This window comes from Saccostrea cucullata, unplaced genomic scaffold (genome assembly GCF_032062105.1).
Source record: "Saccostrea cucullata isolate Sc308-1 unplaced genomic scaffold, CSIRO_AGI_Scuc_v1 ctg205, whole genome shotgun sequence".
NCBI classification, from domain to species: Eukaryota; Metazoa; Mollusca; class Bivalvia; order Ostreida; family Ostreidae; genus Saccostrea; species Saccostrea cuccullata.
In genome coordinates this window covers 218159-239220 of record NW_026936671.1, presented here as the reverse complement: position 1 = coordinate 239220, position 21062 = coordinate 218159, and the positions used below count along the sequence as shown (strand labels likewise).

Genomic DNA, 21062 nt, shown 5'->3' with positions numbered 1-21062 from the left:
GTCGTCGACATATCTTAATATCGAGTCGAATGCCACAGCAAGTGTTTTCTTCTCATATACAAAAGGTTCATTGTCACAAGCCACGTGTTTTGTATCCATTCTATTTCAACATTTTGTAGAAATTTAATTTGACACCAAGGTCAATGGCCTTTGACCTTGATTGTGAAGTGTATTACATATATTCAATTTTCAAAAAGCGTAGATTTGATTTAGCGCTGTCTGAATTATCAACCCTTAGCACAAATGTAACTATTGAACCATTGAACCATATGAGATAGCGACTTCATATTTGGTATGCATACACCACTAATTAAGGTTTTTTTAAATGGCACCAAGTCAATGACTTTGTGACCTTGACTGTGACCTATGTGCCAAAAATAGCCTTTTTGAACCTTTACCATAACTTTTAAACCAAAAGAGATTTTCATATTTCATATTTGGTGTGCATACTTTACTAATTAAGTTGTTTCAAATGACACCAAGGCCAATGACCTTGTTTGCGACCTTAACTGTAACCTATATGAGCATTTTTAATTAGTCAATGCCTGATTTTCAAAATATGAGAATCAGAGTACATTAAGCATTTTGAAACCAAGAAATTATACTTTTTGACTTGCCTTTGAATACCATGATTAAAATGCACAAAGTGTTTGGTTTACAAACATGTACAAGTACAACACAAAGTTAAGTTTCTCTTATTATTTTTTTTTTTATTTTGAAAGGTTGCTAAACATAATTAGAAATCGTGAAAGCTATTTAAGATGAAGATATAGGTACACAAATTAAGAGTACTAGCATCATCAAATTCCTTTATAGCGAGTGCAGCAAGCTCATTAGACTAACATGTAAAAACAGTGAAAATTCAGAATGAAATCTGTACATATGTCAAGCAAGTTTTTTGTGTGAAACCTTCCATTGCTATCAGGATTCCATGTGATGATGGCGAATAAATGAATAACATAAAATATAAAAGGCTTTGCATTGTAGAAATCTTAAAAGGGAAAAGTAAATACTCTACAATGTCTTTTGTCAAAAATTGCACTAGGTCTATAATTTTACACAGAAGCTCAGCTGTCTCCGTAAGCTCCCATAAGCACCGTTACATCTTGTGACATCACAGATAGTCAAGATGTCTCGTGCAACTTGATGTTTGAAGTAGCTGATCAATGTTTCAAGTGTGTTTTTGATGATACAACTGCACTCGCCCCAACAGTCAAATCGTAAAACATATAAAGAATATATATTTTACTTACACAATTACATACTTTTTGTATTCTGGAATGTGTATTTATTTTTTATGAAAGAATACAGCAAACTGGTAACAATGAAAATAATTGACAAAATAATCACAGAATGAGCAAATACATGTATACCTTCCAAACTTACAGCAGAGACATAAATATACAAGAATTAGCCATGAGTTCGGAACAGCATCAGCTAGATGAATATCACAGAAAACGGAAAAATGTGTATAAATTGGGACATCATTAATGATATATATATACACAATCAGAAAGGTTTGTGAACTAATTCAAAGATGCTTGAAGCTATAGTGTTAACATGACCTAATGTAAAAATAATTCTATAACAAGTATATATACATTAAGAATCGTTTATAATGAAGTGCCAGAGATGGACCATTTTGCTTTGTTATAAACATAATTAGTTATACATACTCGTTAATTTTACACTATATTTGCAAGCCATGTGAAATGAAATTAAATACTTCCCTGTAAGCATCATTTCATTATAAGTATGTTCATAATAACCGATGTTTGAATGCATGTGCAAACAACCATAATCTAAACTATAAACCCACAGTCATAAAGATGACAGGTATTGTTTACTGAACACTAATTTATCTACATATAAAAAGACTTTAAATATAAATATAATTCTATTTTTATCCCATGTTTACCCCTTTATCTAGTGGATATGATTCATTGCATGGGTATGTTTTTTCATATCCCACAATTAAGTGTAGTTGTGACGTCACAATGGTTTTTGTGCTAGAGTGATAAAATAAAATAAAGTGAAGTCCAATATAGAAACAGTGTAAAACATTGGTTGTGAAGTATTAAACATGGGATAAAAAGAATCCCCCATGATTTGTAGTTGGATATGATTCTTATCCAATGAGTTGTGTGTTTTTATCCACGAGCCTTGGCGAGGGGATAAAAAACACACAACTCATTGGATAAAAATCATATCCAACTACAAATCATGGGAGATCCTATAGATAAATATGCTATAATATATATAGCACTAATAGAAAAATATACAAACTCTCCATTAAGTGCACAATATGGAAATGCTTTTTTAAGTTTTTTTGGTATGTGTTCTTCTTCTTGAGAATAGGGTCCTAGAATTATCTAGACTGGTATTGAATATTCCTGGGGACAAAAGCCTGGTCCATTCACTGTTTCTGCTGGAAAACCTCTCCTGAAAATAAAAAGTTTTATCATTTAGAATGAAGATAACTTGAACACAAAAATTTTCAAAATTCATTTTTTTTCCTTTTGTATCCAATTTTTTCAATTTACATGTATTTCTGTTTAACATCCAGTATATGCTTACTATTTTCTGAATATTTAATATCTTTAAAACATGACTGCACTAATAATCAACAAGCAAGTTCTGCTTTTCAAAGAAAGAGCTTAGAATAAGTGCATATTCCCCTCCTTATGGTAAAATTTTAGTGTGAGCTAATTTTCATGGACTTTTTAATAGGTTTAAAGGGGCAAAGTTTTACATCTATTAGTCAAAAAAATTTTAATCACCTATATTCCAAGATTCCTTGAGTATTTGACAAAGGGTACACATGAAATCAAAAAATACCAAGCTACCTAAATATATAATGATCAAAAGAGTTTGTTTTTTCAATGACAATGACATATACTAATAATTAGTTGACAGTGTATCACTGGCACCCCCTAAATATATAGTTAGGGCTGGGTGTTGGCCGGAGATTTCGTATTGCGATATATTGCGATATTTGTAACTGTATTGCGATATGTATTGCAATATTTTCAATGTAATTTAAATGGCATTTTCTTACTATATTTACTTTAATTTACATACAGAATGTACATATCTATGAGAAGTAACCAACACTGACAAAAAAATTGTTGATTTCATTAAAGTTATGTTCTGAAATGTTCCCACAAAACAACTTCTGTCATACTGTTTGGCTTAATTACAAACTTTCATTAGTTTATTTTAATATTTAATGACAAAATTCCTTAATCTAAGCATATTGCCAATATATCGATAAAACAAAATCGTATTGCGATACGATATTTTTTGTCATTGTATTGCAATATATTGAAATATCGATATTATTGCCCAGCCCTATATATAGTAGCTGAAATGTAACTGACAGATTCACTTTGAGTCATAAAATTTGACCTTACTTGATCATCCTACAGCGATGTTCCTCCAGTCTTGGGGCAGCAGCGTTAGCATCTTTTACACCTTGAGCACTCCATAGTCGCTCTGCAACCACTGAGGCACGAGGCCTGGGAGATAAATTTACAATGTTGTGATACACAGTATCATTTATGGAGCAAAACAAATATCAAGTTAAAAGTGGCAATACTTCAATACAGTAAACTTGGTTTTAACAAAGTCACTGGGACCTATGAAATTACTTCAATATATCCGTATTTCTTTATATCTGTATAAGGAATTCCTTAGGCCACACCAATTTGTAACATAGTTCTTCTGATTTTTAAAAATAAAAAGAGAGGCGAGCGAGCGAAAATATTTTTTTAATATTAATTTTTTTATTTCAGTTTTCAAAATTATGAGGCGAGCGAATATAATTAATATTAGTGGCAAAAATTTCTAAGTTCTTCTATAGTACACAGGGGTGTGCAATTGAGGAAAAAATCAAGTACTTTCCCACAGGCTAGTGGCAGCTTTTAAGTTAATAGCCCCTAGTAAAAAGTTACTAACCCAAACAGGGGGGCAAAAATTAAAATAAATACCGTACTAATCTGGAGAAGAAATTAATTGCTGAAAAAGTCAGGGTACTGGGGTCATTCTTTTAAAATTAAAGTTAAAAGTTCTCACAATCAATATTAATCATGCATAAATTATTATGAAAAAAAAATCAAATGAATTATTAAATGAATTATCTTCCCTTTTTCTTGATCATTGCACTAGCTCATTTAGGAAAAAAAACCCAAATTCATTTTGTTTTCATCTTAAATCATTAAATACACTTGAAATATATCTTATGTGAGTCACAAAACACTTATCTTACAGTTCAATGGATAATCGTAAATAATTTAATGAGATATCTGCATGTATTTAGGGTGAATTCACCATGCATCGGATACCCTTGTACTTCAACAAGTTCTAGCGATATCGCTACCGACGGAAAATTATCAAAATGGAGTTGAACATTTAGTTTGTGATTAAAATAACAATTTAGGACACAATTATATGCCGTTTATTGAGAAATTATCCCCAAAAATCGAGTTTTTAGAAAAAACAGAAAATTCACCATGGATCGGACATTGTTCACCCTGCATCGGACAGACGGTATGGAGACCGGAAAAATATCATACCTTTATTACAATGCTTTAAAATCCTTGATATGGATATATTTTCATCTTTTATCTAAGAAATAACCTTCAACTGTAATTTAATCGACGATATTATTGCACAAATGTAGAACGATTCTAGAGACCTCAGTCTGCCTAAGAAATGCTTTAAAATGCTGTAATTCGCGCCTTTTCCTCATGGTTTATCATACTCTGGTTTGTAGAAATAAACAGAGTAAAATTCCAGACGTCATATATCGATAACTTGTATTTTGACTGAAAATATAGAGTTTTTATTTTCTTTTTTCGCAAAAAAAAGCTGTCAGCTGGGTTCTGTATGAAAATGGTAGTACTTACCTTTGCATCGAAAAGTGTCCGATGCATGGTTAATTTGTGTCCGATGTACGGTGAAAATAGCATACTACTAAAAACCAGCTCTAATAAGAATTAAACAAACATTGAAGTGAAATTTATTAATAATTTGTGTAAAATTACCAATCCCTGACAAAATTCACCGAAGTCCGACTCGTTCCGTGGAAATCGAATTTAAAAGAACGATAACTCTAAAAACTGCAAAATCATAAATTTCGGGTTATTCCCCTTTGATGATGTAAAATATGACGTAACTTCAAGGCCATTTGCGGGGTATTTTTATCAAAACATGATAAACACAATCGGTATCATTAAAAAATTTAAATCTTGGTCTTTCTGACAGAAACAAATAAATACACAGAACTCATAAGTTGAAAGAGAGTTTATTGCCTAAAGTTGTCCGAAGCAAGGTATGTGTCCGATGCATGGTGAACTCACCCTACCATAAATGGAGGAATAGAGGAAATTCGGATTAGGAAAAAACGATCGTTTTTGGAAGTATTTAAGTCAGATAGAAGTACAAAACAGATAAAATTATGGAGATTCATTGACAATATGAGCATGTTGTCTGGAAAATTTTAACTGGTTGGGAATTTTATGACAAATACAAGTGAAAATACCGATTGTTCTTGTCATTGTTGTATTGCTTGAATAGTTATGTTTTTAACTAGCCCGACGGGCTACCTCCTTGTAGAAAACAACTAGCCCGATCCCCAGAAATGGTAGCCCCGGTTGTTTGGATATGCTAATTGCTCACCCATGGTACATACAAACAATTACACAAGCATCTTGCAAAACTTTACAGATGCTACAAAGTACAAACAGTCAAACACACACTAATTCCCGCGCTTCTGTCTTTTATGCGTTTTGTGTAAAAAAGTCGAGAAAAAAAGTGTATTCGGATATTTTTGGACGCGCGCGCGAAATTTATTTTTTTAATATTATAATTTTGATTTGTTAAAAATTGAAGCGGCGAATCCGACGAACTATATTAGAAATTGGTATGGCCTTAATTCTATATTGCTGGGGATCCAAGATAACTTCACTATATCCATGAATTTGCAATTTCCATCTTCGTACTATACAAGTTTTACTGTACAAATTACATTTCTAAAATATAGTGATTTTCCAATTCTGTTCGATTTAAGTAATGTAAATTTAAGAATTTTTCAAATTTTTGAAATTTCTTCCATGTACTCTTAAATATTTAAAATTTTTACTTTGTTTACATCAAGTGTACCAATTAATATATACTTTCCCAATACATGTACTTCCCTTTAATAATGTATATATAGTTGTGGTATCATTAATTTTTTTTCCCTTACTGATGATTTTTTTTCCTATATCTACCACTCACCACGTCCGTGAGAGTACGTTGGTGTTGTCTACGTATTCCCCCCACATACACACCTCTCCACCAATCACAAGCTTCTTCTGCTCAGCGGTTCCTATAAATTGGGGTCGATATATCAGTCACAGATGCACCAAAAGTTGTATACATTTGTATTTAGGTGTATATTCAAAAATGCACTTGAGTTACTGATTGTGCAATTTTTAAGTTAACTTTATGAATTTCGTACTACTTTTAATAGATTGTAATGATTTTAATGGATTATAATGAATTTCATTTAAAGAAAAACAATGAAAAAAAGACAGCAAACCAAGAAAAAAAATAACTTTAACAGAATTGCAATGCAGAGGAGAAAACATGCTGCAGACTAGCATTTACACTAATAGTCTTGAAATTCAATACTGATTTGACTAACATGCATAATTTCATAATAGCTGAACAACATATCGTACATATTTTATTTTTACTGTATATTATCAAACTTGAATTTGCTTAAATCTTAGGGGAAACCGTACAGATTAAACTAAATAAGGAACAATGTTTTTATAAGTGTTGTGTACTAGCACTTTTTCAACAATGCTGAATAATAGAGTACTTACTTCTATTTTAAATTCTCAAGTTCAGTACAATTTACTGTAGATCACTAAATTTTCGCGACACCTATTTTCGCGTGATTGTCATTGACTCTTTGTAAGCGAGACATAATTTTCACGAATAGTTGTTATTTCTCTTTATAATCGCAAGGAATACTTTTATAAGCGAGAATTAAATTTTCACGAACGCATAGTCTCGCGTAATTACGCGAAAATAAAGTTCTCGCGAATAAAAAGTGATTTACAGTAACTGAATATAAACACATTTGCCAAATTTTTGTTTGTTTTTTTTGATTTGTTGAGATCCCCCTCCCTCCCCTTTTAAAAAAATGGATGAGATCAACAAAAATTCAAATCCATTTTGATTAATCAGATATATTTTAAGAAATTTTTCTAGGAACATAAGAAAGTTTGAAATCTGAGTAATTATACATTGTTTGTTATATCGTCAAGCTAACTGGTGGGAAACGCTAAAATTTACGATCATACTAGACATTAACTGAATTACAAAGGCAACAAGGCATTATTTATATCATACCATTGAAGTTATATGGTTCACATGTGTAATATTTTTGCCAGTCTGATCCGTAGGAGATGTAGTTAAGATACCAACAAGAGGATAGGAGAGTTTTGTAACCAAGGGCCGTAACTTTGCTCATTTCTGCCTGGTAGCCTCCCTTCCAAACCTCTACAACTGTGTCTGGTTGAACCTTTTTGTGAAATTTACATATTACAATTAAAAATTTAGGCTGCTATGAAATTATTTGTAAACTTAAAAGAGGAGAGGGTCTTTTTCAAGCTTGCTGGTATTCAGATGCATAGTTGTTTGTGGCATCCTAAGCCAAAAAAAAAGTTTCAATACTATTTTTTTTTACAGATTTGAATGAATTTTTTATCAATTATAACTTCAATGGTAGGATGGTTAGTAGTTCTAAGAGATTAGTAAGTCAAATACAAAAACCATATAATGCATTTGGAAATTTGAGTACTTGCACTGTAGTACCAAAAAAATCATCTGGGTCACAATTGTAATATTTGGGCCAGTCTATTCCGTAGGATATGTCATTGAGATACCAACATGAGGACAGAAGAGCTTTATAACCAAGGGAAGTAACTTTCTTTAGTTCTTGTAGATAGCCATCCTTCCAAACCTCCACAACTGTATCTGGCTTAACCTTCAGAAATTCAACACTCATTCAAAATAAATATGCAAGGGATACACAAAAGTATTAACTAGTTTAATATTGTTGTTTTTTTTTTTCAATTGATGATGAACACCTGCAAAAATACTCTACATGTATTGTGAATAATTGCCTGTTTTTTGCAAAATCAATATTTGCATTGTAATGAATTTCCTAATATGAATTTCGGAGGACAGTTTTAAAGTAAATTTGGTTTAATGATAAAGGAAATATTCTCTAAGATTACTGGATGAACTTCAATGGTATGATATATTTCATTCTTGCTCATGCTCATTTAAATATATTTTTCAATAATGGCATGCCTCATGCATCTTTTTTTTTTACAAAAAAAAATCTAGCATGTTTATGTAACATTTTGTTAAAAACGGGAATGTCAGATATCACATGAGTTTTTTTAATGACAGATGCATAAACCTGGAAAGTAGAATAACTGCATATGTTGATGTGAATAAGACTTGAAATAAGGGGACGACCATTTGATTCTGAGGGGGGGCCTGGCAGATTTTGGAAATAAATACTGTAAATCACTTTTTATTCGCGAGAACTTTATTTTCGCGTAATTACGCGAGACAGTGTGCTCGCGAAAATTTAATTCTCGCGTATAATAGTATTCCTTAAGATTATATAGAGCAATAACCACAATTCGCGAAAATTTTGTCTCGCTAATCAGGAGTCAATGACTATCTCGCGAAAATAAGGTGTCGCGAAAATTAAGTGATCTACAGTAATCTGTCCCTGAAAATGTTGAAAATAAATAATCTGTCCTCCACTACAGAGAAAATAAATAATCTGACCTTGACTTCTGATAATTAAATATTGTAAAAATACCTTTTTTATTTACGTGTAATTTAATCTCAAAAGTCTTCAATTCAAAAATTTTTTTGGCTCGCTTCGCTCGCCATTTTAGAACCAAATATAGTATTTAAAATCAGATTACCAGACTGGATACTTAAGTCAGATTATCAACATGACAATGTGCACTTAGTAGGTGTGATAAATAACAGTTACTTTAAATACAAACCAATTCTTATACACCATTAAAGATAAATTTTCTTGTCGAATAATTATACTTTCCAGATAAATTAATACAAAATATACACTGGCGGATTTATGGGGGACGTACATGTAACCCCAGGCCATCCCTTAAAATTTCAAAGTATGATACGAATAATAATAATAATGCCATACTTTGGGACAATACCAATATTTTTGTGCCTAGTTTTACTCTTAAAATACACAAAAACCCAAGAGCTTCAGGGGGCTTCACCCCCTGGGCCCTTTTCATTCAAAGTATGATATGACTTAATAATGTCATACTTTGGTACACATCTAACCAATTCCTACAAAAGTTTTACTCTTATACATATTGAAAAACCCAAGAGCTTCAGGTGGCTTTGCTTCCTGAACTGAATACTTCATTCAAAGTACGGTATGACCAGTATTAATTATGTGATACTTTGGTTCATAATAACCAATACCACTATAATAGTGCGTGGTTTTACTCTTAAAATACATGAAACCCCAAGAGCGTCGGGGGTGGGCAGGGTGGGGGTGGGGTGTACTCCCTTGGCCTCCACCAGGGCTTCGCCCAGGACCCACTGGAGCCCTTACAGCGGCCCCAGACCTCTTGCATAAACAAAGTTATACCTGTCCCCTCCCCAAATCCTGTATATAAATGATTAGTCTTTTAGAATCAATTGATCAAGGTACGGTAAGACATAGAAGAAAATAAATAATCTGTCCTTGATAATCTTGAAAATAAATAATCTGTCCTCGACAGGCATGAAAATAAATAATCCGTCTCAAAAAAATTTGCCAGGCCCCCCCCTCAGGATCAAATGGTCGTCCCCTAAACAATAAACATTCCTTGTTAGCCTTAACAATGGAAAGTAAGTATTACGTTAATTTTACCTTGCAATTCAATAATTGAAGGCAAAATGCTACTAGATACCAAAGCTACAATGCATAACAAAGTGTTGAAGAGTATCAGAGAAGAAAACAACCAAAACAGAAACAAACATATAAAGCTTCTGAAAATCATACCAATGAAATTATGGGGATCGCAGGCATAGAAGGCCTGCCACTGGACGCCATACTTGATAATGTCTAAATACCAACAGGCCTGTAGCAGAGTCCTATAACCTCTAAGAGTCGCCTCAAACACATGGAGCATGTAGTTCTCATTTTTATATATCTCTACAATTGTGTCCTTTGATATCTGTTCACAGAAGAGGAAATATAACCAAGTCAGAAAGGAGAGAAACCAAGTATGACAACCCTCTACAAGTTTACAAGCTTTGTCCACCACTACATTTGATCTTAAAGACAACTTATTGAAAAGCTATTTAAGCTACACCTAAGACTTACTTTGTTTTTATGTACAGATTCTGAAAGAAACTGGATTAATGTTACTTTTGGACATTACAAAATTTGTTGGCACTTTGACACCCACTCACCTCCCTTTTGCACAAAACAAATTGTGAAATACAACTATACATTCAAATCATTTTTGGCTTAGTCATCTATAGGTTGAAAACCTTCCTTATTTGAAACATGATGAATGAACAAACATGTTGGTATTTGCATACACATACGAGTTTTGAATTTGCAAACTTCAAGAAAGGGATTACCATTATGCAAAGATGTAAATTATGCCAAAAAGAATGTACACAGCATTTATCAGTTTAATTGTCAAGGCTATCAGAATTCAAACATGGAAAACTGCATGCCCAGGAAAACTCAAACCTTAAGTAAGAAAGTGAGTAGAAAACAATACCGGTAATCCATCTTGAACCTAGTCCCGTGATTGTGCTTTAGAAGTGCAGGTGTGAGTTTGGTGTGTTCTACTGTTTGTGTTGTTTTAGAGGTGCATCTATTTTTCATTTAGAATTTGGTCCTTTTGTGTCTGTCACTTAAGTCTTTTTTTATTCAAAAAAGTCTAATCGAGCTAAATTGGCAGGAAATGATTAAAATATGTGTTATAACAGAATTATACAAGGAACTTTTGTATTAGAATGAAAATATTAGAATGGCTAGTATACTTCACATCAATATCAAATAAAATTAAAAAAAAAAACATTAGAAAGGAAAATGCAATGCATCTAAGTTAGAGGAGAAGTGTATACATTTAATGCTCCAGTAATGAAATCCATACCATTGAAGTTTCCTGGGTCACAGGCATAAAAGGCCTGCCACTGAACACCATATTTGATTAAGTCTAAATACCAGCATGCTTGAAGAACTGTCCTATACCCTTTAAGTGTTGTAAGGTACACATCAAGCATGTAAGCTGAATTTCTATAAATCTCTACTATTGCTTCCATTGGAATCTGTTAACACACAGGAATATGATTGAATATTTCAGAAAACAACCTGTAGCATATTCACATTATTCCCTTATGATAATTCATTATTCAGTACTATTCTTAATTCATAACATTTTCTTCATAATAAATTTGGACACTCAAATTTTCTCTAAAATACTGAAAACTTTTCTCTAAGAAATTTAAATAATTCCAATTACTTTGTATTCCATTCAAAATTGAAATATTTGATGATAAATGTCATGCACGATTTCGGAAATATGAACAATGATCTGACAGACAAAGCAAGTAAACTTTAGAGGGATACTTGTCAGAAATCATGGCAGTTACATCAAATGATTAAAGTTAAAATGTTCCTTTGTTAGGATTCTTACCTTGGCTCCATTATCCACTACTTCTTGCCAGATCATGTAACCTTTCTTCAGCCCACCCACAATATCCAACAATCTACAAACAACCAAGAGAGGTTATTTTTACATACCCTGGTATTTAATATAACAACCTACAAAAAACAAAGAGATTTTAGTCCCATCTGCAATAAAACTATAAACTTAATATTAAAGGTTATTCTTTTTAACAGATACACAAATTTTAGGTATAAGTACAGTCTATTACAATAAGAGTACATGTGTGTAACAAGTGGGCACAAGTGCAGCTGTGCTCTCAATCAAAACAACTGTGTAGAACAAATCTTTTTGAAATTAATAATCTTTTAGAAGATATCATTTTTACTCTAAAAATAACCTGTTACTGACATTCACCTTTGAACATAATATTCTTCTAGCTTTGCATAATCAGTTCCAAAACCTTTCTGTTTCATAAATGCTGTCACATTTGGATTGCTTTTCCTGAAAGAAGAAAATTCAATTCCTTTACGCCATTCTGACAGACGTATTTTATCATATTCATTTCTTGAATTAATTTAGAAGTATTTGGAACAATCAATCATTTTAATTCCACAAATTCTGGACAGGGATGGCAAATACAAATGTACTAGAGATGTACAAACCAGCAATCAAAGTTGACCTCATCACCACCCAGGTGAATGTACTGATCTGGGAACACCCTACTGATCTCTCCGAAGAACTTGGACAGGAAGCCGTAGGAGGTCTCCAGGGAGGGATCTATGGGTCCATACTGTCCGTTGGGCTTACCTCCACTGTAACACTTGGTCAGGAGGTCTGTGATGGACTTACCCCAGGACTGGGAGTGACCTAAATAAACAGAAAATAGAGAAGAAATTGAAATGGGTCTCAATTAATATAACAAAGAATGAATTTACCTTCGTTCTCAAATCTATTATAAATTAATTGAAGTGCACATATATACATGTATTTTGGATTACTGATTGCAAATGATTTTCACTTTTTGTCTGCAATTGTTGTGGAATCATAATTTTTGTGGGGGTGGGGTGGGGGTATTTCTAGATTTCATGGTCGATCATTCTTATATGCACTTAGAGTGTACATCTCTAAGAATGATAACTTTGATAAAGTATAAGTTCGTTGAATCTTCTGAATTATACCAAAAAAGATTGTGTTCCTGCCAATCCTATCAACAAGTAAAATTTTTGCAGCCCACACATATCACCCCACAAACTAAAATGATTCCATAGTCCTGTGGAATAGATAAAAATGACAAACAGTTTGTTGACTTCAGCATTTTTTGATCAGGAAAAACCATAAAAACTGAAACACACACTCACACTTAAATAATTCTTACAAAAAGAAATTGTTGAAGATAGTAAAACTTGACTTAAATACAATGTATTTCCAAAGCCCTACCTGGTGAATCAAACTCTGGAATGACTCTGATACCCAGAATTCGGGCGAATTCAATGATTTCTGCAATCTGATCCTGAGTGTAGATATGTCTAGAATCATAGGCACCCTGAAATACATAAAATGGGATAAATCAGAAATTTAAGGTGAACTTCTCATTTACAGTTAAACGTGTATCCCAAACTTAAGTGTCTCAGATACCAGTACTTTGATATGGAAGGCTCAACCATGTTTTTTTTCTTTATGTATTTGAACTTTTTATCTCATTTCCTGGTATATTTCTGATTTTTTTCCCTACAGAGTTCAAAATTACAAGCTTCTTTAAGATTAATATTGACAAAAATTACAGACGTAATATATGTACAAAACTTTCTTGTCTGATGATGGTGATCGACTCTTGATTATGCGCTAATATTTCCTGTACATAATCCTTCCTCCTTGAATTTGTGTTCATACATTTATTTCTTTTTTTAATTTATTACTCTCCACATAAGTACATGTATTTGCATATTTTCAAATGCATATATAAATATATACATGTAGGCTAATTTAACCTCTGTTCTGCAATTTCTCTGTGCAACGAATTCATAAAAAAATAGAGGTGTAAAAAATAAAGTGTAAGTTCATTTGGCATAATTTAATATTATAGTCTATATTAATAGACAGACCTAGTAGCATATCAATTAACAAATCACAAGATACTTTGAATTAGAAAAAAGGGTAAAGTATGTGTAGAAGATCCTTATGAAAAAAATAAGTATCAATTCAGTTAAAAAATGTAGTATACAAATTGAACGATACATTCTCTTAGTAAATATGTCACCTGCACGATTTTTTTTTTTTACAGAGAATCTCCAAGAACTCAATGAAACCAAGAAAAAACTTCGAGATATGCAAGCTTAGGTTCAAAATATTGAGGGTAAAATACTTTTCAAAAATGTGTGATTAGAACTTTCCAATTACTTTGTCATAGTCATCTAAATTAGATTTTTAGATAGCTGTGTTCATGATACTGAAGTTCAACTGTACATTATGTACAGCTGACACAGATATTCCTGTCAAACTGTGTACAGTAACTCCATACAAAATAGAAATCTTTTTTTCACATCCACACCTAGTTGCACGTGTTGAATCATTTCATATGACAAATGAGCCCATTCAAATGGTACTAGAGACCATCTGTTTGATAATTGAAACTGTCAGTTAATATCTAACTCACATACATAACAGAATGCAGATCAATATGATAAATTAATTAAAAACATTTATAAATATCAAGTTTTTTGCTAGTAAAATAATTTTTAGTACTTATGCTACTTCTCAGCACAATTATAACAAATTTACAGTCAATCTCTGATGAAATGAAAAATAAAATGACCTAACTTAACTGTGCATTTTTTAATACACAAATAAAAAAAACATGAAATAACCAGAATATTTTTACCTTTGAGGCCATATCAGGGAAGTCTTTACTTGTGTATGGGAAAGACTGGTCATCCACGATGTGCCAATGAAATACATTGAACTTACTTTGTGACATGGCAAGCTGAAAGAAAGGCAAACCATTTAGACCCTATATATAGTCTTTAAAATATGCAGTATCAATATTTTAATACCGCTAATTAAATAAAAATATTCATCATTGAATAAAATTACCAGATTCTGTTTGATGATAGTCACATCTAGGAAATGTCTGGAGGTATCCAACAAGAGACCCCTGTGTTGAAATCGTGGGTAATCAGATACTGTTGTACCATTCACAAAGAACTACAAAAATATAATGTAATTGTATGTCTAAATTTCACAGGCACTACTGAAAAAAATATATAAACATGAAAATAAACAGAAAGTTAATATATATACATAGATGTACATATGATGGAAATTTACTTTTATGCATATCCCAAATAAAATTGTTGAAATTTCAGAATTACTTACCATATTTGTATCTTGTTGAAGGACTAACTGACTGAAAGTCTCAATCCCCCTTAAGGCACCCCAAACACTGTTTGAATTAAGTGTGGCTCCTGCTGCACTAATTGTCAAGTTATCTAAAAGACAGAATAGTTGATAATATTAAAGCACAAGTTTTTTCCTATGTAAAAATTTAATTGCTCAGTGTCCCCACTCTACCCTGGTTGTCATGATTTGAACATCAAACTTAAATGTTCACCCCCTAGAAAGTTTCAAGCATTAAAACTTCATTTAAACACCCAATTTTATGCTAACGCCCCCAAAATCTACCTGATTCAAGATCAATAATTTACCGCCTGTCAATCATTAAAAAAACAATAGCTTCTGATTTGATTGACAGGCCAGCTACCCGTGCTACCTGATAGTCTGAGTTTGTGTCTTTTGAAAACGATTGCCTGGTCAAGCGTCAAACACTTTCATGTAGCCGCCTTGTATACACGGGGGTTAAAAAAAGGATCTTGGTAAAATGTTATTTCAAAAACAATTTGGAGTAGACAAGAGGCCCAAGGGCCTTGAATCGCTCTTCTGATAAATTGTACAGTCTATCACTTCTATTTGAAGCCTCTAACTCTAAGTATCCTAAAATGCATGAACTGACAATGTTTGATGATTCTTGGCCAGTTAGGACTGAAGATATTTCTGAAATCAGTATAGCTATAAAATACCATAATAGGTCACGGTGACCTCCTTTTTAATTGACTGATGGTTCTAAGCCAATAAGTACCTCATATATTCAAAAGTAGGTCACTGTGACCTTCTTATGGTTGACATGCTCTGAACACCCAAGTTGCATCAACTATCAGAGTTTGATGATTCTAAGCCAATAAGTACCTAAGATATTTAAATATAGCCAAAAAATGTCAAAACTAGGTCACAGTGACCTACTTTTTGGTCGACATGTTAAAAAAAGTTGCATCAACTATCAGAGTTTGATGATTCTAAGCCAATACATACCTGAGATAATCCAAAGTAGGTCATTTCGACCTACTTTTTGGTCAACATTCTCTGAAAACCCAACATGCCTCAAACTGACAATGTTTGATGTTTCTAAGCCAAAAAGTACCTACAATACTTAAATATAGCCATAAAAATTCAAAACTAGGTCACAGTGACCTAATTTTTGTTCGACATGTTCCGATAATCAAAGTTGCATCAACTGACAAAATTTGATGATTTTAAGCCAAAAAGTACCTAAGATATTGAAATATAGCCATAAAATGTCTAATCTAGGTCACAGTGACCTACTTTTTGCTCGACATTCTCCGAAAACCCAAGTTGCATCAACTGACAAAGTTTGATGATTCTTAGCCAATAAATACCTAACATACTAAAATATACCCATAAAATGTCGTAATTAGGTCACAGTGACCTACTTTTTGGTTGACATTCTGCGTGTAACCCAAGTTGTATCAACTGACAAAGTTTGATGATTCTAAGCCAAAAAGTACCTAAGATACATAAATAAAGCCATAAAATGTCAAAAGTAGGTCACCGTGACCTACTTTTTGGTTGACATTTTTCGAAGACCCAAGATGCATCAACTGACAAAGTTAGATGATTATGGGTCTGAAAGTATTCAAAATATGCCTTTTAAACAAATTGAAAAACAAATGACTGCAAAATACAAAAAGTAGGTCACAGTGACCTTTTTTCATAAATATGTTTTAAGGCCTCAAGATGCATCAACTTACAAGATTAGGTGATTCTAAACCTCTCAGTATCTGAAATAATGGGAATAAATGTTTTACAAAAGATGAGCCATAAAATTCAAAAAGTAGGTCACGGTGACCTACTTTTAAGTTGACCTTGTTCAAGGACCCAAGATGCATCAACTGACAAAGTTTGATGATCATAGGCCTTAAAGTAACCAAAATATGCCTCCAAATCAATTTGAAAACAAAAGCCCGTAAAATTTAAAAAGTAGGTCACCGTGACCTACTTTTGTGTTAACATGATGTGAAGTCCTAAGATGCATCAACTTACAAGATTTGATGATCCTAGTCTTTATAGTAAGCAAAATATTACCGTTTTTATGAAGTGTAAATTTTGGTTAACTTTGAAGTGACCTTGAGACCACGCCCTTTGCCCCAGGGTCATGCCTTGAACAATTTTTAATCTTCAACATATCCTGACCCTTGTATGTAAGTTTGGTGAAAATCTGCCCGGTGGTTCTGGAGAAGAAGATTTTTTAGCAACCAGTACTTTTGGTTTTATTTTCCTGATTATCTCCCCTTGTTTTAGGGTCACAACCCTAGTTTTAGTACAAAAGGTAGCCCTTGGGCCAAGGATACCCTGTGACAAATTTGACAATGATTGGCCAAGGGGTTCTTGAGTTATGGCCCATATTCTAAAAAGTTAACGCACACCGCACGACGCACACCGCACAAATGGCCATAGCATAAGCTCTTTGAGCCTTTGGCTCAGAAGAGCTAATAATTAAAACATGACTTTGTAAAATATTTGCTTTCAATCTCAACGGCTATATTGTATTTTAGGCGATATGTCGTCCAAGATATCTGCTGTAGAATTTGAACCGATTCGTGCACAGAAACGCTATTTGCCGATTTAAATTGGAATATGATAAATAAGAAAAAATATTTAGCACAAACGGCGTGGACAAAAAAATTCCTTTATCCCATGTTTTATCTATGTATATATGAATACAATCATGTTCTGTTTTAAATAAAATGTCAATTCGAGATTGTAACTTTTAGTTCGAATTTCCTAACGTCTGTCGATACACAATATTCGAAATTAAAATGTGAATATATAAAGCCAAAGATCAATTCTTAAAAGCATATTTAGAAATCTATCAAATAATAAAAATTTTTAAACACACGAACACTTGGAAATGGTGAATATTTTCGACACTATTGTTGGTCAGAATGTAGGCAATATTCCTATCGCGGTACATTGTATATGTTCACACGACGGATAGGCCTATGAATGGAATATTTTATTATTTTTTTTAAATTTTGATATTTACACAAGTTTATTTAAAAAAGATATGTTTACTTTGTAGTTTTCCTCTGTGTTCTTTTCTTTAATTTTACATTTTTTTAAAATTTAAAAACAATATTTCTTCATAACTTTTTTCTTCATTAGATATCGCTGAAAGTATTTATAAATAAATTTTATATTGAAATATTTCAATTATTTCAAGTATTTCACTCAAATTTAGACACGAAACATGGAATGTTGACCCTGATCACCAGACACAGACTTCCTGTGTAATGCTACGTGGATACAGATTTTAAACATCTTGGGTATTGGGAGTCTCCAGGTAAATAACACCACTGTTACTTGGGCCACTCCCCCTCGTCAGGTAACCGTACGGTAAAAAAATTGGGTCTTTAAGTTTTTCACCAATTGGCTCATGAAAAGAATATAGAATTTTTAAATTACCCCACAAAATCTTCACAATTTTTTTACTTGCCCCTCCCCCTCCCCTCCCCTGAAAGAAACTGTGGGCCTTCATTTGTATAAACTTAATTAAATTAAATCCATTTTATTTACGAAGGATACTCAATTAAGAGCCAAATTTAACTGAATTTGGCCTAGTGGTTCTGGGGTCCATTTTACAAAAGAACTTATGACTACATGTAAGTCCAAAATCTTAGATGATTGTAAATTCGAAACTAATAATCATACTTCTGTTTAAAATTGCTGGTGTAAAAATATCTTTCCACATTCCTTTAAAATAAGATTGAAATCATTTTCAATAAAATATCAAAAAGATAGTTTTAAGAAGAATTTAATTTGGTCTTAAGTCATACATTCTTTTGTAAAACGGACCCTTGGAGAAGAAGACAAAAATGTGAAAGGTTAAACATCAACAGCACTGACAAAGACAGACGATAACAACATGAACGATGACAGACGACAACAACAACTGACAATGGAAAATAAAAAAGATTTGATCAGAAAGGCTTACTTGTGTGACAGATTAGGTTTATTTACGTTTTCATAATTATTACATTTCGATCCCGATGTAAATTGTCCACGTTTTATTTGGAAACGCCCACTTTTATCTTTCGGCCAATAAGGTTTTTGACAGTTTCTTTTGTTCCTTTTTCATATATAAAGCTATGCAACTATTAGATCGGGGAGGGAGACAGCTGGTTTCGCTAGCTAAACTCTTCATATACTGGAATCGTCCCTTGTTCGTCTGTCTTAATTAAATTATATTACTACTTAGGTTAGACTATATTTGGGTTAAGTTAGGCCATATTTGGGTTTGGGAATTAAGGTCTTCATATTGTGCACTATTATAACGTACTGTAAGATTGGTAATAAATTGTAAAGTCTTGTTAATCTTATTTTCTTTTATAGTTCATTACAATTTACAAATATTTCCAAGGTATAATCTAATGTAGAGGTCTTATATTCAGAAAGTCGTCTCAAAACAAAAAATAAACACAACGCGAAGTACAGGCTATATGAACACCAGACCTGCTAGACTTGTAATTTTTTTTCTCAGCTCAATAAGATCCGGATACTTGGATCTACATGATCTACATTGTATGTGAATTTTTTTTCAAACGTGTTTCAATTTTTGAATATTTTAGTTGTTTTGTAAAGATATATTCAAGTGTCTCTGGTGTAACAAATTTGAAAACACTTGAGAACTTTGTTTTCTGTTACTGCTATTGTTGATAACAATGAACAAAAGAAAGGGGGAGGGGCGTTTTACTTACAAGATTCATCCATTCCAAGGGATGGATACCGGTCACATTTGTTTTTGACGTTGACATTCAACGCTGTAAGAGAACCAGCCTGAAGAGAATTCTTCGGATGGAATCTCAGTGTTTCTTCTCTTAATCCGAAGATAATTGTCTGATAGCGAAAGAAGGCCGATTCTAAGATATCACAGCTTTGACCAGTCGCTTTAAATTTAAATGCATTCCGGTTTATTGTGTAAACATCTGGTGTAGATGAATATTGCTGAGGTAGGGGCCATGGCATTCCTGTAGTTGCTAGAACCGACACAGTTTTTTCCCTTTGGTATTCACCATTGCTGTAAACTAATCCTACAAGAAAATGAACAAACAGAAAGCAGACTAGCACCGCCATATTTGTGGATATTGTAGTCACATGAGAAACAAAGAGCACGTGACTTGGCCGAGGTTAGCGGTAAATCTAGTCTTCTCAAATCCCGATTGTCCCGGATTTCGGTTTTTCATCGATTTCTTTTTATCAATGCACAGAATTTCTTAAACGTTTTCAGGCACATTGAACATGTTTAAAGCATAACAGTTTCAATAAATTGGGGTTTATTATATTGAATCAGCATTGTTACTTGCTCAAAAGCGGTAAATAGTACTAGTTTTTCCTACATAGGATTTCTTTTCATATTTATTGAAAGGATGACTGCACTTAAGGAAACTTAGAAATTGCGACATAATTAATTTCTAAAATGGGCATTTCTCTTTCAATGGTAGAAATGGTCAATGTCTTAACTGCAACTTTGTGTAATTACGTTAATTAAAAGTTCGTATTAACGAAGTTCGAAGTCGTTTTTATAGGGAGGGGTCATCGCATATTCTGGAATCACCATAGGATAATGAGTACGCCCATCTTTTTACAAGCGTAATACATAGTCAGCGCATGTTTGTCTATTGATCTCCTTTTTATGGTAGTTGTATATTTATATATATTACCTCATATTAAAAGGAGATTAATAGACAAACATGCGCTGATGGTTAAAAAGAGAAAAAAACTGCTTCTTCGTGTGTTCACTTTCTCTATAGTATACAGGCCATTTTGACCACGTTGTTACCTATTGAATATTATAATTAACCACGTGATTTCTATACCCAGGTAACTCTGTGAATACTAAAATTCCATCACGTGACGTGTAAGGAAACGCGCATTCTGCATATCTGTTTCAATCCATTCCCATCGAGCCACGGGCTA

At 32.8% G+C, this 21062-nt stretch overlaps 1 protein-coding gene across 4 annotated transcripts; it reads right to left on the bottom strand.

Moving 5' to 3' along the window:
* Positions 1-2312: 2312 nt before the first annotated feature.
* Positions 2313-20251, bottom strand: LOC134246227 (beta-hexosaminidase subunit beta-like). 4 transcript variants are annotated; one of them, XM_062728550.1, is made up of 12 exons: positions 19844-20251; positions 15111-15223; positions 14829-14939; positions 14617-14718; positions 13176-13281; positions 12401-12605; positions 12153-12239; positions 11766-11838; positions 11223-11397; positions 6280-6370; positions 3414-3518; positions 2313-2442 (listed from the first exon to the last, which is right to left on the bottom strand). In XM_062728550.1, the coding sequence occupies exons 1-12, from the start codon at positions 20217-20219 to the stop codon at positions 2373-2375; spliced, it is 1614 nt and encodes a 537-aa protein (XP_062584534.1). In that variant the 5' UTR covers positions 20220-20251; the 3' UTR covers positions 2313-2372. The 4 variants fall into 4 exon arrangements, with proteins under 4 accessions (XP_062584534.1, XP_062584535.1, XP_062584537.1 ...); XM_062728551.1 differs by lacking the exon at positions 11223-11397 and adding an exon at positions 10112-10286; XM_062728553.1 differs by lacking the exon at positions 11223-11397 and adding an exon at positions 7870-8041 and having other exon boundaries at positions 19844-20250.
* Positions 20252-21062: the final 811 nt, after the last annotated feature.

Bases quoted from the DNA above. Each gene is read 5' to 3' on its own strand.
- LOC134246227 (XM_062728550.1), bottom strand. From the start codon at position 20,219: ATGGCGGTGCTAGTCTGCTTTCTGTTTGTTCATTTTCTTGTAGGATTA. The intron at 12,606-13,175 runs GTAGGGCTTTGG...CTGTTTATTTAG, and splicing joins TCCAGAGTTTGATTCACCAG to GTCACTCCCAGTCCTGGGGT. The intron at 11,839-12,152 runs GTGAATGTCAGT...GGTTGTTTGTAG, and splicing joins GAAGAATATTATGTTCAAAG to ATTGTTGGATATTGTGGGTG.